Source organism: Schistocerca americana, chromosome 4 (genome assembly GCF_021461395.2).
Source record: "Schistocerca americana isolate TAMUIC-IGC-003095 chromosome 4, iqSchAmer2.1, whole genome shotgun sequence".
Lineage (NCBI taxonomy): Eukaryota > Metazoa > Arthropoda > Insecta > Orthoptera > Acrididae > Schistocerca > Schistocerca americana.
This window is the reverse complement of record NC_060122.1, coordinates 725,268,573-725,287,311: the sequence shown is the minus strand read 5'-3', so window position 1 is coordinate 725,287,311 and position 18,739 is coordinate 725,268,573. Positions and strand designations below refer to the sequence as shown.

At 35.7% G+C, this 18,739-nt stretch overlaps 1 protein-coding gene across 1 annotated transcript in view; it reads right to left on the bottom strand.

Annotated features, from left to right (window-relative positions):
* Positions 1-18,739, bottom strand: part of LOC124612717 (probable 2-oxoglutarate dehydrogenase E1 component DHKTD1 homolog, mitochondrial) — a 348,152-nt gene that overhangs the window by 219,104 nt on the left and 110,309 nt on the right. The window contains exons 6-7 of the mRNA XM_047141074.1: positions 14,764-14,837; positions 605-712 (exon numbers count right to left, since the gene is read on the bottom strand). Of these exons, the coding sequence (XP_046997030.1) occupies positions 605-712; positions 14,764-14,837 (182 nt within the window). The remainder of the gene's footprint in view (positions 1-604; positions 713-14,763; positions 14,838-18,739) is intronic.

Here is an 18,739-nt window from a genome sequence, read left to right as displayed (position 1 = left end):
AAGGGCACGGCCGATTTCCTTCCCCATCCTTCCCTAACCCGAGCTCACGCTCCGTCTCTAATGACCTCGTTGTCGACGGGACGTTAAACAACACTGACCTAACCCCTATACTTTCAGACAGCATGATTCTTCAGAGTCTATATCTTTACCTGTTAAATAAGACACATCAGGTACATGGATCATGAAAACATTTACTACCGAAGAGTGTAGCCATGTTGTACACTGTCTTTCATCATATAAATGTGAGCCCCACAATAATGGTATGTATAACCAGCAGGAAAGAATTTACACAACAGATACTTCAATTACCAGCAGCCTGTATACATCAGCTAATAATTTAGGAAAATAAGCTTTGTATCACACAATAAGCTCACATTAATTATAGTACACAAAGATTGTCAATACAATCTAAAAAACCCAGCATCAGTTACTGAGATGTTGCTGGATGAATATGTAGCCAGATTATATAATTACAAAAACTAAGAATTGTATAGCCTTCAAAGACGCAATATTAACTGTTATCATTCATAGTGCCAATAGAACTACATTAGAAATTTCTGTCTTCAGAAAAACACATAAAATTACATACACTCTACTAAGTTACCTGCACATTCAGAACTTTATCTGATGGCTGGTGCTCCCTGTAATAAGTTCCATCATTAACTGTTTGCTGTCGTCCTCTTGTCTTTCCCATTGACACTGGATTCACAGCCTGGAACAGTATAGTTAGAGTAGTTTGTTTTCTATTTATACAGTATTAAGAAAGAAAAGGTAAACTAGTACAGTAAGTAAAAATCATTCAGCAAAAAAGGTAAAAAATTAATTTTTCTTTATTAGGAACAATATAACTATAAAAATGGAAATTAGAAGTTAACAATAGACAAGAAATCTAGTGACTACTCTACATTTCTCCAACATCATATAATTACTCCTTTCTCAAACAACAAATGTTGGTAGTTCACGTAATCTATTATTCCCTAGCATTAGTTTTCAGGAATTAGATACATAAGAGAAAAGACTTCCTTTCACTAAGCATACTGTAGGATGAATTTATGAGTAAAGTAAGTTGCTTATTTCCTGTCATATGTAAGTCTAAATATAAAATACTTTGAGCACTTGTAGAAAAAGGAAATTGCATCCTGAAAATTGTGGAGTTTGCAAACTGTGATTTGCACATTCCTTCAGGACCTGCACCTTCCCATACAAATGATAGACATGCATAAAAATACATGAAACACTACCACAATTTCCTTCTTCAATAAGAAATGATTTACTGTTACTTATGTTCCCTTCTCTTATTCAGTAAATGATATCTTCTACTCTATTACAGTGGCATCTTTGTCCTACGTTAATCATTCTTCCAGTTCATCATGTATTCTCTTTTTAATCTCCATTCCCGTCATGTACCCCAAATCTACATCTGAATTCTTACCCTCCTTTCCCACAGCAGTTTGTTCTGCAGCTTACTGGCATAACAAACCCCACAGATATATTTGTGCATGAGAAATATTTACACTACATAAAGACTTTCAGGTTTAATTCATTCATTCGTGTGTCTCTGTGACAAATACTTATTCCCTGCACTCATGTTTGAGGATAGCACACAGTCCTAGACTGGAAGGCTCAAGCTATCACACATCACATAGAAAATCCTAACATGCACCCTCTAACACTAGTTTCCTGTACTGAGTTCAGTGGACTGAGGTAAAGGAGGAAGCAGGATGGCAGGTTTCCCTTATATGTAGAAATCATAATTCAACAACAGAAAACAGAGGGTGACTTGAAAACAAATGATACCACAAGAATAAAAGTAAATTCAGATTGGGGAAACATTAAATATGGTAAATATAAATGTAGGCTTCTGCAGCTAGTGTCACAATCAATAAAAATTTTCTGGGTTTGTGACCACATTGTTAATATGTAAAATTACCACATTTTGGTGACTGTTGCAAGTGACCTTCTGAAGAACATGACTTGTAACAGTGACTGAAACGTTGGTAGTTTTACATATTGACAATGCGGTCACAAACAGAGAAAAATTTTACTGATTCTTACTAAATACGGTGTCTCACAAGGTTTTGTACCTGGCTCATTCCTGCTTTAGGAGATGAGGAGCACACAGTCGACACAACAGAGCAGATGTCATCAGAAACCACTAAGACAATAACAAAGCCATATATGGACTTGTTTACTTTCTTAACTGTTATAGAAGGATTGATGTTTATGGTACACACGTGTATAATCATCCAATCATAACACATTGATCTAACTAGCAAACATCTGATTGCCAGGCCAACAGTGATGCAAAGCCACTTTATTACAGCTGAATGGACAGCAAAAATTTTATGCGTAATATGAAGATTTCAAATTAGATATGAAATATATCAAGGCTACTCATAAGGATCCCATATTATATATTTGTCATCTAAGCACACCACAACTGTCATAAATTTGCATAATACATATGTCATTGAAATTCATGAGTAAACTACAGGCAGAATGGGTGCTCTTGTTGCAGATACCATGCTGTATGAGAAAACACACCTTGTAATAGTTTGTGGACACGTACGGGAAAGCATGAAACTAGAAACAAAAGATTGAAAATAGCGCTTATTTCACTACATGCCTCTCTTCATTACATATATTTTCAGAATGTAAGTCCACTGATGATCAAAAATGTTTCACCAAAACTAGTTTGGGTATAACACACATAATGTTCTGGACAATATAGTTTAGTTTAGCATTTGTTTCAGTTCTGTTACATTGTGTTTTTTATGAAATAAATATAATTGATCAATGTGTTTTTCTGTTAATACTTGCCCACCAGGGGCAGATATACCATCTTTAATCCTTTACATCTAAATTACAAAAGAGAACTACTTCCTAAAAGTGAAAGTAACCGTAGGAAAAAGTAACAAACAATCACAGCAAGTTGTATTAACTTACTTCTTCAAAGATAATTTGTGTCACCAGTACATTAGGTTCAAACATAAAAAATACCAAGGACATTACAAAGATCTGAAAAATAATATCTCGTCTAGTTAAGAAGTTGTTTGTAGAACAATACTGAAAATCAGTGATGACTTCGTGGAATCGACCATTGAGCTGCCTCACAATCAGTCATCAAATTAACCCTTATTTCCAAATGTAACACATCCATATATATAAAATGTTAACAGACAAACTAACTCTAATTACAAACATAGTATATCCATATGAGGCTATTTAATACCTTTTGAGTAGGTTACATTAGAGTAAAATGTAGTACGAAAGCTCTGATAGAATGTAAATAATTTATTATTAAAGAAGACCACTCACCATATAGTAGAAGTGTCAAGTCCTCAGCAGGTACACACAAAGGGGGAAGAAAACTTGCTACTTTTTGAAATAAATCCTTTCTCAAGCTGGAGCACGCACACACACACACACACACACACACACACACACAAGTGTATGTGACCGCATCTGTGTCCCTACAATGTAGAGGCACAAGTGTGTGTGTGTGTGTGTGTGTGTGTGTGTGTGTGTGTGTGTGTGTGTTTGTACTTGACAAAGGATTTATTTCAAAAAAACTAGCAAGCTGTCTTCCTCCTCTGAGCATGCCTATCGACAACTTAGCGCTTCTGATATTCGGTGGGTGGTCTCCTTTACTCCTAAATTATCTAAATATCAGTCAAACAATTGAAATTCTGGGATGGAATAACAACAATAGAGAAAGTATAGATTGCTACTCATGACACAGAGAAACACTCATACTTGTATGCAGATAGGTAGACAATTAACTTAAAAAAAAAGGTATTAGTTTCCACACAATAAGAAACCCCAAAACCAACTCTTTAAAAGTGAAAGATGAGCTCACAGAAATTGTATCACAAACAAAATTTCTAAGGATGCATATTGACAAACAACTAAAATAGACTGAGCATGATCCCACCCTCAGCAAATGAATAGCTTCAGTATGCTTTGCACTTAGAATAATAAATTCTGTGTGTAGTAGATCATGTACCAAAACAATATATTTTTCATAGGTTCATTTTGTGATGAGTTATGGGATAATGTTCAGGGAACAAATGAGCAGAACAAACAAATAATCTTTAAGCTACAAAAAAGTGCTGTACGAATTATGACAAAAAGTAGCAAGAGAACTCACTGCACTGAGTTGTTCAAATCTATGAGAATCCTGACTGTTCCATGTAAATACATTTTGAAAGCACTGATTCACATTAAAAAAGACATTGATCGGTACCAAACTAACAGAGCTCTACATGAATATTGAACCATGTCCAACCACCACTAACATTTCAATAGAAAAAACAAACCAAAAACTCAAAATAGTGTGCTACATAACGGAATTAAACTATACAATAAACTACCACAAGAGATAAAAGACAAAAGCGAAATAAATGCCTTCAGGAATACCATAAAAATTATTTGTTAGAAAAGTGTTTTTATGCCATAAAAGATTAACTAAAATGATTTGTAAATTTTGTTGACAGTTATGGCAATAATTAATTACTGCAGTTAAGAGGCATTTTACAATATATACAAAAGAACAGTGAAATGGGTAACTCAGTAAGGCAAGAAATGTATGGATCTATTTATGTGTGCAATTATGTATGTTTATGTACATCTACATCTGTAATCTGCAAATCTGCAGCCCTGCAGCCAGGTGACGGTGCGAGTTTTGGTGTTTTCTTAAAGATAAGTAATTTTAGATTATAAAACATATAGTTTACTACTGATTATGTGGTAAATAGGTGTACTAGTGTGCCTTTTAAGTGTACTGTTAAAGGTTTCATTTTTCTTTACGTAATATAGCAGAAAACGCGAAAAGATCGTACAGTCGGATATTCTGTTTACATTTTGCCGCAGCAAATCTATAGAATTTTGTTTAGTTGTTCTTTGCTCTCTCCAGCAATTTAACTGTAGCGTACCTCTTCGTTATTTAACTAGCATTTCTGGAAAGTAGCGTAAAGTTTAAGTAGTTGTTTCAGCAACTTTGCACTGTTGTTTTTGTTTACACACAGTTGCATATAGTCCAAATTTGTGGAACCATATTTCCGTGTTTATCTGTAATTTAAATGACTTATTCTTAGTAAACTATTACGTTTATCATGAGTGAAAAGTGCTTGGCTTGCCATAGAATTGTTAGGTCGGGGCTTTGGTGTGATGGGTGCTGTAGTTTTTTCCATGTGGGTGACTGTAGTGGTGTGGAAATAGGGGAAGTAAATGAGACTCAGCAGTGGTTTTGCAGGATTTGTAGTAGAGATAGGAAGATACTAGAATAGGAGGGGAAATTTGCCACCCTTTAGGCTGAGTTAGACAAGGCCAGGGGAGATCTTGACAGGTTAAGGAGGGAGAAGGGTAAAGAGAGGTGGGAAGTGGCAACAGGCAACAGGAGGAACAGGCCCAGAACTTTATCTGACAGCTTTGTGGTGAATGTGGAAAATAGATTTGACCTATTGCTTCAGTTAGAAACTGGTGAGCCTCAAGCAGTTGCAGTTGTAGACAGGGCACAACAAACTTTCAGCAACAAAATGAAAAGCAAGAAAGTAGGGAAATCAGTAAAGCAAAAGAAAGTGTTGTTTTAGGTAGTTCCCATGGAAGAGGTGTTGGCCAACTTTTGCAGGATGAACTAGGATCAGAATACCATGTCACCAATTTTTTTAAACCTAGTGGTGGTCTGGAGCAGGTGACAGAGGATTTAGGATCACTTTGCAAAGATTTCACTAAGGAAGACACCGTGGTTATAGTGAGTGGGGCAGGTAATAGTACTGACAGAGATCCTGGGTACAGTATAGAGTGTGACCTGGCAAAGATTGCATCAGCATCGAAGCATACTAGTGTTGAGTTTGTATCTGTTCTTGGGCACCATGACCGACCTAATTTGAACTCTTCTGTCAAGAGAGTTAATTTGAAGTTGGAACGGTTGCTTATGTCGGGTGCAGGGTCACACATCGGTGTGGTTCCTGTTGATTCTCTCAATAGGTGGGATTATACTAGGCATGGCCTTCACCTCAACAGGAAGGGGAAAGGTAAACTGGCTGGGAAAATAGCTGGAAAGTTAAAAGGGGGGAGGCACAGTCATGAGTGATAAAATACCAGTGGTTATAGGGTTCAGAAAAGACCCTTTTTTAGGGTAGTGAGGACAGAAAGTAGCCAAATTTTAAGAGAGGTTAGGACTGAGGCAAACCTTCAGTTTGAGAAAGAAACCAAAAACCATAATTCTAACTTATTACATCAGCATAAACAGCCATTTGTTAAGAATTTTCAACATTCAGCTGATATTTTAACTTTACCCAATTTTAACTCAGTCAATGTGAAGTGTCAGCTATCTTTATTGCATCAAAATATTCAAGGACTGAGAAATAAAATTAATGAATTAATTATCTGCATAGATGAATTAGAGTCCTCAAACCCAGCTGACATAATCTGCCTCTCTGAACATTATGTGACCACTGGTATAGAACTTTTAAGTGTTACAGGGTTTAGGTTAGCATCTCACTTTTGTAGATCAAAAATGGAGAAAGGAGGAGTTGCCACATTCATCAGGAACTGTCATAAATGTAAGAACATAGACATTCATAAATTTTGCCTAGAACAGGATATGGAAGCATGTGCAACAGAAGTAGAATTTCACAAAAATCCTTCATAATATTAAGTGTATATCGAGCACCTGCAGGTAACTTTAATCTGTTTGTAAACCACCTTGAAGCTGTACTGGCCCATTTAACAACCAGAAACAAAGAAATAGTGGTTGCTAGTGATTTCAATGTAGATTTCCTTAAAGACTCTCCCAATAAGAACTTATTTGAGCTATCAACATTATCATCCAACCTAATTCCCACTGTAAAGTTCCCCACTAGGGTAGCCAATTGCTCACAAACAGCTATTGATAATATCTTTATAGAAAAGTCCAATGAACAAAATTATATTACAAAACCAATAGTCAATGGCCTCTCAGATCATGACATGCAGCTCCTTCTGTTAAATGTTAACACTGAACAGGATATAAAATCTGTTAAATCTGAGCTGAAGAGGGTAATCAATAAGCCAAAAATTGATTATTTTAGGACACTCCTCAGAGACATTCACTGGACTGATGTTTACAGTGCTCAGGGCATGATGAAAAATATAAAACTTTTATTAATAAAGTGCTTACCTTATTTGAACACTGTTTTCCCCAAAATCTTACCAAGATTAGAGCTAAGTCTACAAAGAAGCCATGGATTACTCAAGGAATAGGGGTATCTTGTAAAACAAAAAGAAAACTGTATCTGTCAATCCGAAACAGTTCCGATGTTGATGCTATAGCACATTACAACAAATACTGCAAAATATTAAAGACTGTAATACGGACATCAAAGCAAATATATTACAAGGAAAAGATAGTCATATCAGATAATAAAATAAAGACAATATGGGATATCCTGAAGGAGGAGACCGGTAGAACCAGACACGAAGAGGGACAAATAGCATTAAGAGTAAATGATACATTGGTGACAGATGTGTATAGTGTTGCAGAACTTTTTAACAAACATTTCATAACTGTTACTGAAAAGACGGAGTTATCAGGTTCTATAGATGCTGCTATGGAATACCTCAGACCATACATTTCAAGTAATTTCCATAATATGAATTTGACCCTCACTACCCTAGCAGAAATAATGTCCATCATAAAATCTTTAAAATCAAAAACATCTAGTGGGTATGATGAAATATCAACAAAGCTAATTAAAGAATGTGATTCTGAGTTAAGTAACATATTAAGCCATCTGTATAACCAGTCGTTTATCAGTGGAATATTTCCTGAATGGTTAAAATATTCTGAAGTTAAGCCACTGTTTAAGAAGGGAGATAAAGAAATAGCATCAAATTTCCGCCCAATTTCACTTTTGCCTGCATTCTCAAAAATTTTAGAAGAAGTAATGTACAATCGGCTTTATAACCATCTTATCTCAAATAACATACTGTCAAATTCACAGTTCGGACTTCTAAAGGATTCTGATATTGAGAAGGCTATCTACACTTACAGTGAAAATGTGCTTAATTCATTAGATAAAAAATTGCAGGCAACTGGTATATTTTGTGATCTGTCAAAGGCATTTGACTGTGTAAATCACAATATACTTTTAAATAAATTAGAATATTATAGTGTAACAGGAAATGCTGCAAAATGGTTCAAATCTTATATCTCTGGCAGGAAACAAAGGGTGTTATTAGGAAAGAGACATGTATCAAGCTATCAGGCATCATCCAACTGGGAACTAATTACATGTGGGGTCCCACAAGGTTCCATTTTAGGGCCCCTACTTTTTCTTGTGTATATCAATGACCTTTCATCAGTAACATTACCAGATGCCAAGTTCATTTTGTTTACCGATGATACAAACATTGCAATAAATAGCAAATCAAGTGTAGTCTTAGAAAGATCAGCTAATAAAATATTTGTGGACATTAATCACTGGTTCCTAGCCAATTCTTTGTCACTGAACTTTGAAAAAACACACTACATGTAGTTCAGAACCTGTAAGGGGTGTCCCACAAGTATATGCCTAAGATATGATGACAAGCAGATAGAAGAAGTGGACAGTGTTAAATTCTTGGGATTACAGCTTGATAATAAATTCATCTGGGAAAAGCACACCACAGAACTGCTGAAGTGTCTTAACAAATCTCTATTTGCAATGCAAATTGTGTCAGACATAGTGGATATAAAAATAAAAAAGCTGGCATACTATGATTACTTTCATTCCATAATGTCATATGGGATTATTTTTTGGGGTAATTCATCAAGCCAAGCTAAAGTTTTCCAGGCACAAAAACGTGCAGTAAGAGTTATATGTGGTGTGAACTCAAGAACATCCTGCAGAAACCTGTTTAGGGAACTAGGGATACTAACTATTGCTTCCCAATATATTTATTCTTTAGTGAAATTTGTCATTAAAAATATATCACTCTTTCAAACCAACAGCTGAATTCATGGAATCAGTACTAGAAATGAGAATAATCTTCACAAGGATTTAAAGTCACTTAGTCTTGTACAAAAAGGTGTGCATTATTCAGGAACACACATTTTCAATAACTTGCCAGCAGCCATAAAAAGCTTAACAACCAATGAAATTCAGTTTAAGAGAAGCCTAAAGGCTTTATTGGTGGCCAATATCTTCTACTCCATTGATGAATTTCTCAGTAGAACCAACTGATTTGTTAGTACATTTATATAAGTACAATATAACTTCTGCATAATTTCAGTGCAGTAATGTGTTCATTGTAAATATTTTAGTAGTTGTATTACACATTTATTACCTTATAAATAAATAAAAAACTTTTTTATTTTAAATACAGTGCATTAGTATTTGTAAAATGATTCTTTCATATAGTGTTCATTAAAGAATGACGATCATACCACTTGGGACATGTGGAATGGTACATTAGCTTATTTGTTGAGTTGTAAATATTTGTTGTGTATTGTTGTTTTTCTGGCAAGTTCTACATGCTGAAGGACCTCCTCACTATGGATCAATTGGAATGAAAGTAAATCTAATCTAATCTAACCTGAGTTGCATGGAAGATGGTACATTACATTGTACCAATTATTAGGGTTTCTTTCTGTTCCATTCACGTGTGGTGCATGGGAAGAATGATTGTTTGAATTCCTCAGTCCATGCAGTAATTACTCTAATCTTATCCTCATGATCCCTATGTGAGTGATACATAGCAGGTTTTAGTACATCCCTAGAGTAATCCTTTAAAGCCGTTTCTTGAAACTTTGTTAATAGACTTTCTTGGGATACTTTATATTTGTCTTCAAGAGTCTGCCAGCCCAATTCCTTCAGTATCTCTATGACACTCTCTCATGGATCAAACAAACCTGTGACCCTTCATGCTGCCCTTCTCTGTATACATTCAATACCCTCTGTTAGTGTTATTTGTACAGGTCCCACACATCTGATCAATATTGTAGATTGGGTTGCACGAGTGATTTGTAAGCAATCTCCATTGTAGACTGATTTCACTTCCCCTAGTATTTCACAACTACACCAAAGTCTACCACCTGCTTTACTCATGACTGAGCCTATGTGATCATACCATTCATACCTCTACAAAGTGTTACACCCAAGTTTTGTATAAGTTGGCCAAATCCAGCAGTGATTCACTATATTTTTCGTTTTGTGAAGTGCAAAATTTTACATTTCTGAACATTTAGAGCAAGGTGCCAATCTTTGCAACATGTTGAAATCTTATACAGATCTCACTGAATATTTATGCAGCTTCTCTCATAGTACTTCAGTATAGATAACTACAGCATCTGCAAAAAGCCTGATTTTATTACTAATATTGTCTGCTAGGTCACTAACATATAACATGAACAATCAAGGGTCCCAACATACTTCCCAGTGTCTGTATTTTATGTCTTTATTTGTTGATAACATTCATGTGATTTGAAGTCAATCAACATGCAGAATGCTCACTTCCCATAAAATGAATTTGTTACACCATAACATTTTATTTTGTCTATGACAGGCTGTCTTAATAGGGCATATGTGTGGAACCAAAGGATAGAAAAAGGTCAAACACAGCAATGAGCAGGATAATGTAATCTGACTATGCACTGCATTAACTGTACCATGGACCCTGCAAAGAGCAGTCTCTGGGATATAGAAAGAATGCAAATGCATACATATAATTTTATTTAAGTACAGTATAATGAAATAACCTAACATTATGAAGGACCATTGTATTACAGTAATAATTACAGATATAAAGTGACAAAAATATTATATTTAAGAGTATCTGTGAAGATACTGTGAGTAGAAGGAATTGTCCATCCAATAGTTTTTTATATTGTCACATTCCATCCTGGATTTTCCATTGTTTAGTTCTTTATGGGAGATAGTCATAGAGTTGTAATTATAACCTCAAAAAACTAAAGTTACATAACAAATTATTTGTTTATTTGCAATTACATAATTGTGGTCCTGGTGCATGATGAAATCTCCATGTCACAGGACCATAGCACACCACTAGAAGAGGCAAAACAAAAAGGCATAGCCCACTAATAAACAGAGCACTGTGACTGCATTGGAAAGGGAACAATGCTACAACAATACATGCTTAGCCAGTGGAAGTAAATGGCAACAATACTCCATCATAAGTTCGCCAGACAAAAAAATTACGCTATGCAGTGCACATGGAACAGATGAATTATTAAGCCTTTACAGATGGCACAGTGTTCAAGCCACATGCTCAACATTACAACTTTAAAGATGGCACAGTGATCAAGTCATATACTCAACTATGCAAGCACTGCTCCATCAGCATAAGGAATTAGTGATCAGTAAGACATTCATGTTTCAAGCAGACATTGTACATAAACATGGGTAAAAGTAAGGACCTGACAGAGTGGCAAAAAGAGTCAATCATGTTTGGCCATGACCATGGCCAAACAGCGTGTGAAGTTGCTGGATTTATTGGTGTTTTACAGTGAACTGTTCAATATGTCTACAAGCAGTGGTGTAATACATGTGCCATGAAAAGCTATGTCAGAATTGTGGTCGGAAAAAGATCCTAAATGAGATCAACTGGTCACGTGTTTAAAAGCTTGTGAATTAAAATCACTTCCAAACCTGATAGGAATTGCTGCAGGCAGTGAATGAAGGACCATCCCCACTTGTTGCTGAAAGAACATTGCAATAGGAACTGCATGCAATGACCACTTGGAGTTGGTCCCTCACAAGAGGCCAATGGTTCACACTGGTACGTAAAGCTGCAATTCTTCAGTGGGCTAAAAATCATTAACATGGACAGAAGCTGACTGATGAGATGTAATGTGGTCTGAAAAATCAAATTTTTGCCTATATTCAAATTACTCTTGTCACATGTTGTCAAGTGTACCAAAGGCCAAATGAAGCATTTCATCCTGAATGTGTGCAAGGTAAGGTTCAAACCAGAGGCGGAGTCTTTGACATTTTGGATGTGTTTTTTTAATCATGAATTGGGCCCACTCATTGAGGCGATCCCTAACAAGAATCAGCATGTTTATTTACCGTATTTACTCAAATCTAAGCCGCACTTTTTTTCCGGTTTTTGTAATCCAAAAAACCGCCTGCAGCTTAGAATCGAGTGCAAAGTAAGCGGAAGTTCTGAAAAATGCTGGTAGGTGCCGCCACAACTAACTTCTGCCATCGAATATATGTAGCGCTACACAGGCATGCTTTGCAGGCACAAAGATAATATACTGGCGCCAAAACCTCTGCATCAGTAAATAAATTAAAAAAAAAGGTGGAAGATGAGCTTTTTTTCGACCACTGCATTTTCATACATTATCCAACGAAGTAAATACAAATTTCGTATTGTTAATCTTCGAATGTAGACGCATTTCAATGTACTACAAAAATCCGACTGGCAAGACTGTTTGGGATGTTTGTCAATATGGCCAACTCTACGTTCTGAATTTTTTTCCTACCTATGAGAAGAGATGGTTGCTAATATGAACTTTTATGAATTGTGAATCACATGCAGTATTCTCTTCACTATAATAGGAATATAAACATTTTGCCATGTATTCTTTCGTGTTTGCTGCTACCTCATTTAAATCCTGTCTGCCTAATAAACTACGAAAACTAGAGTGAGACAACAGCAAACACAGAAGAATATACATATCATGTCATGTTTATATTCGTATTATTCTTATGCCTAATAGTGATACAGTCAGAAATGAAGCACGGCAATTGACTAGACTTTTAAATCTAGGATGACTCTTATTTCTGAGCAGAATGTAATGTACTAAAGAGGCGTCTGTAAAGATTTTCAAACGGAGAAAAATTTTTGCGAAACTCTCGTTCAGAACATCATCTATCATACGCATTCTATTATTTGGTTCTTGTTGATCATTATCAAAGAAAGCAGCAGTGTAAGTAACAACAAATAGCAGTCTCTTGCGATTGTTTCACTAATGAGACGATTCCTCTCTTTTTTTTTAATTGTAAGCGGCGGTAGCGTGCACAAAAGCAAGCCATGCCGCGAGCGGTGACAGGCTGTAAACACTCATTATCAGAATGTGACAAACAATGCATGACACAGTACAGTTATGCATTTTCAGCTTAGAGTGACGTAAACACCTATAACAAAGAGAACGGCACTTATCACATCAAAGAAAAATAAGCAATCAATTCAAACCAGATGAAGCACGTGAAAAAGGAAGGGTACTCGTTTAAATACGGACGGAGCGTATAAATACGGACGGAGCGCCTGACGCATAGCAATGGCTACCTGGTAAAGCTTAACTGGTAAGCTTACGACTCTAACCAAACTACTGTAGCTGTATAGTCATTCATTCGACCTAAATTGTCTCATATTACAATGGACCAACTTTGTTTCGATTTGGAGGTGCGGCCTAAAACTTTTCTCTCCCCTTGAATTTAGAGTCTCAAATTTTAGGTGCGGCTTAGATTCGGGAAAATTTTTTTTTTCCTTGATTTCGAGTCTCATTTTTCAGGTGCGGCTTAGATTCGAGTGCGGCTTAGATTCGAGTAAATACGGTAAACATTCTAAATGGTCAATTGATGCATGATGAGTATGCTGTTGATACCCCTGTTTTTCAAGATGCCAACAACAGAGTTCACTGGGCTGGACTCATTTTCTGAATATTCCCTGACATGCCTCACAAGCAAATGAAATATCATAGAAACAATGATCACCTGAACACCACATCTAATGAGCTGAACAGTAAAATGATGTGCTCACATAAACCATATTTTAGCCTGTTCTTCAGTGATAGTAATGTGTGAGACACTATCATGGGCACTCCAGCTAGGCAGCCTGCAATGTTGGGCAAAGTAATGGATAGAAATCAGTTGTGATAAGCTGGGGATTTATTAGATACAACACATGATCTAGACACCAACATTCAGAGAGTAGTAAATTCACAATGCACAATCATCAAGTTTCCAGTAACTATTTCAGATTTCTGTAGACACACATACAAACCACGTGTAGGGAGACTCAACAGGAACACATACATGCCTATGATATCTGGATCTCTGCATGTAGTATAAGAGAGATTCATGTGGTAATGAACTCTAATAAGGACCTTCTTTGATTCAACACCAATGATGTTTAGATGTTTAGGGAGACTCAACTAGAATACATACACTCCTATGATATTTGGATCTCTGCATGTGGCATAAAAGAGATTCATGTGGTAATGAACTCTAATGAAGACCTTCTTTGATTCCATGCCAATGATGTTTAGATGTTGTGATTGCAACATGAGGGGGATTCATACTGAAATCTCAAAGTCAGAATCATGTACAATTCTACAACCTCATAATTAGTGCATTGTTATGAACTAAATCAGAGGTGTAAAGTTCATTTATTTCATTTATGTCCATCTTAGTGTTGCAGTTTTCATAAACATTATTTGCACTTCTTCGCTTTCACTTGTTAATGTATTTCACCATACAGCAGAGATGCGATCAGCATCTCCACTATTTGGTGAGTGGCAACTTTCCTTTTCATAATATTGTTACATTCCATTGTGGATTTTTCATTAGTTAATGTATTTGTCAGTTCTGTATCATTTATTCCTGTTTTGAATACTCTGCAAGTAGCTGCTTCTTTTATGTTTTTCTTATTTCATCTATGCTCATTGTCATATTTTTAGTTTCATATTTTCCATAAAGATTCACTTATTACCAATACTTTTATTTTTGGCCTTCATGATCTAAATCAAAGTGATATAGAATACAGGCTACTGACCTCCAGATGTGAGGGATTATACAAAATTGTGATGTGAAGTGGCCTTCCACTGATGTTTAAGTCCACAGAAGACACTGCAAAGAATTTTACTACAATGAATATTTTTTGCTATGTATTTTAAAGCAAAACATAAATAAGACTAAATCTGAGACAATGAACTAAAAATGAATTTTTTTAAACTTATTAGTCACCTGATTAAAAAGTAACTTAAATTGATCTGTAAGAGACTTCAGGCTCTCTGACCATGCTTTATCCAGAACATCTGTTTTCAAGTTTGTATTGACTGTCATTCACAGATAATTGCAGAAAGTTTAACATATCATACAATGTAAAAGTGAGATACAACTTTGCATTTATGTTTCTCACATTAATAATTAATTTAAATCAGGGCACTTCACTGCTTTACAACATACTGGGAATACCAACAATATGTTTCCCGTTTACACAAATGCAAATTGATTTATACCCTAATGTAGTAAAGATACTAATGTCAATATCAACCAAAGTGAACTCTAATAATTGCATTATTAATAAACCTCCAATTTATGAATGGTAAGCTTTGCTAAGATTTATGTGGCATAGATACCATCAGTACCACAATTACAAGCTGTGTGAGGAACTAAAGGATGTCCCATAAAGAATGCAACTCTTGCAAATGCCTGCCATTTCTGTTCTAGCAAGTGGGCAGCTCTGAACATTCCATGATTCTCATCTGTCTTATTTGTGGTTAGTAATTCAGTCCTTCATGACAAAACATAAGTTTTCATACTGAAAACTTATTACAAATGTAGTGATGTTGTGCACAGACTGTTTGCAAACTCTGTGAAATGCTTGGTCTTTGTAATACATTAAATAAGTTGGCTATGATAAGAATGACTGCTAAATTTTAGAAAACCTGTTTGGCTGTGGACATTAAACCCTCAGGGCATCCTTGTGTTAGTTGTTCTACAGAAAACATTGCCATCATGAGCGATAACATCGCTGCAAGTCCTATTCACTGATATTCACAACAACTGGATATTTCCTGAACCAGAATACAATGACTTATGAAAGAAGATCTGCACCTTTGAGTGTATAAAATCCAACTAACACTAGAACTAAAGCCAAAAGATATCAAAGATCACCAAGGATTAGCCCATTGGGTGCTTGCAAAACGAATAACAGACAACAGTTCTATCACCAAAAAAATGCTCACTTATAAGAAGCACTTTCTGTTGAACAGCTTCATGAACAAGCTAAATTACAGGATATGGCACAGAAAACTACCAAGTAGCTATAGAGAAGCCATTACATCCACAATGAATGACTGGATGTCATGGCATTTTGGTTGCTGGTGGTAATTGTGCTGTAATTCCTCAAAGACAGTACTGAAAATGCATTAGCACCGGGTGGCAAATGCTACTGCAATATGTTAAGAGAGTATTTATGGTCTGAACTCAATCATGTGAATGCTGCAAGGTTTGCTTTCAACAAGACTGATTACAATAATGGACTTGTTATGAGAGAAGTTAACTGGACAAGTCATTTCTCACAATTGTGATGTAAATTGGCTACCCAGATATTGTGATACGACACCATGTGATTTCATTCTGTGGGGTATTTGAAATCTCATGGGTATTCAACAAACCACATTCATTTCCAAAACTCAAGACCGAGAGTGCAAGGCTGAGAGGTGCAAATATGAGGAAAAGCAAGGGAAAATTTCATTGAAAGAAATGAGCTTGACCTGCACAGTTATGGAGGGCATCTGAGTAATATCATATTTCATACAAAATCACAAATAGCACACAGTGCAATAACAAGTAAATTACTTAATTCTGTCAATAAACATGTACATTATGAGGCAATAAAAAACTGTATTCTTTATGGAACACCCATTAATTGCTGAAGTAATATTCATGATCATTTGACATATGATGCAGTAAATATGAGTACCTGAACCAGTGAAGTGAATCGGATTTCAAAAATGAGTATAGGCCTACTGTGAGATGTAGTGACTGCAAGCAACCATGTATTTAATCTAATTACTATCATGGTAATTAATATTCAGTCAAATTTTGTGACAGGCATAACTGAAGGTTGGCTACCAGAGAATAAGAATACTTTGTACCAGAAACTAGTGCCATTTCTTCGCCCCAGCGCTAGAATAATGCAAGTACAAGTAGTGAAGCACCGTGCGATTAAAGTGAGTATTAAAAGTGCACCGAGTGAAAGTAGTAAAGGAACTGTGGCTAATTTTATTAATCCATCAAAATAAATGGGAAAGGACCTGTTAAGCTGGGGAAAAATAGTGGATATAAATACAGAAAAGAGACAACATAAACTTGAGACTCTCTAGAATGGAAAATGTAAATGGTGACGACAACTCAAATCATCAATTTTAAGTAATGTTATCACAGGGAAGGACAGCTAGTTTAATATAGTGTTAATGGAGATACTGCTAATAGATTCAATAATGCCCGGCATTATAGAGAGTCTGGAACTAGACAGCATTGAAGCTTTCATAAAAGGTCCCACATTCTGAGTTATGCAAATGTTTGCTATGGGCAAAACCATAACTATGGAACAAGGGAACATTAGTTAGGAGGTAATGTAAAGATAACAACTACAGTAGCATCAGTGAGGAGAATAGTGGTAGTTGTGAGACTTTAACCAATTTGAAAGTTTGTAGTATCAATGGCATTAAAGTCAGAATACAAGAAGACATCACACAGCAAAAGCACATGGGAGAAAATAACAAACAGTAGACAAAGAAATTGATGAAAGACAAAATGTAGAAGAAAAACAGAGTAGGAAAATTACTTTTCAAAAGGAATAGAAACAATAAAAACAAGAATAAACAGAGAGAAGAACAGGACAATTGTCTCAAGACAAAATGCTTTACTTTCAGTACTCAAACGCAATTTGATAGTGTCTGTCTAATGTTTAATATTTTTTCTAATTTATGATGAAGCAGGCACTCATGGCAGGACATAAAGTATAAGATGGCCAAAGATATTGGCATTGATTGTAGCGAATATGAAATATTTACACATGACCCTCCAAAGTTTATGTACAACGCAGTGGAGTATGTATTGATTTTTAGTTGTAAGGAGGAGATGATATTGCTTACTTGCATATTATTAGCTCATATAAAAATAGAATCTTTTTCAATATGATGCAAACTTTAAAATAAACTAACAGCACCATGAAATGGATACATTTTGCTGATTCCAGTCCACTTTGCATTTAAATGTGGAATTGAAGTAAGTGATACCACTGACATCACACTCCAAGACAGCAGCCACTTGACCTTGAAAAGTGCAAGCTATCATGTGGATTGCCTACATGCCAGGGGGAATTACATCATCAATTACCTTGAATGCATGATGTCATCAAGAAGATGTTTCGCAGGAAATTAAGAATGAAAAATGGCAGACTGTGGGATACTTAAAAATGGAAGATGGCAAGAAATTTAAATATTAAAGGTGGATAAATTATTTTTAAATCCAAGATGGTGGAAATAGCCCAATTGTACTTTGCAACACTACCCCATCCTCCCCTCTCCTACCATCAGACCCTAGTTCTTTTAATAATATTAAAATGAAACAGCCAGTCACATGCTCTAAAATATTGAAATGCTCTGAATGTTTTCAGCCACATTCAAAAAATTTCACAAAGCACCACTTACAAACATGTAAAGTTCATTTTTTGTACCTTATATGGTGTAAGGCTCAAAAAAGCCTCACCTTAATTATTTTCCAGATCTAAATTGTTCTATAATGGTTGCCAAGTGTCACAAAGCAAGCAGACAGGGATTGGCAAGGCTGAGCTAACTGACTGAGCATTTTGATTATATGACAAGTCTTGTCTTGCTGCAATACGTTTCACACTGCTCACTATAACATGACACACACATTGTATTGCAAACCACCCATGGGGACCACTACTAATCTAACTTACAGCTTAAAGTGTGATTGTTGGCATCTTGCCAAAG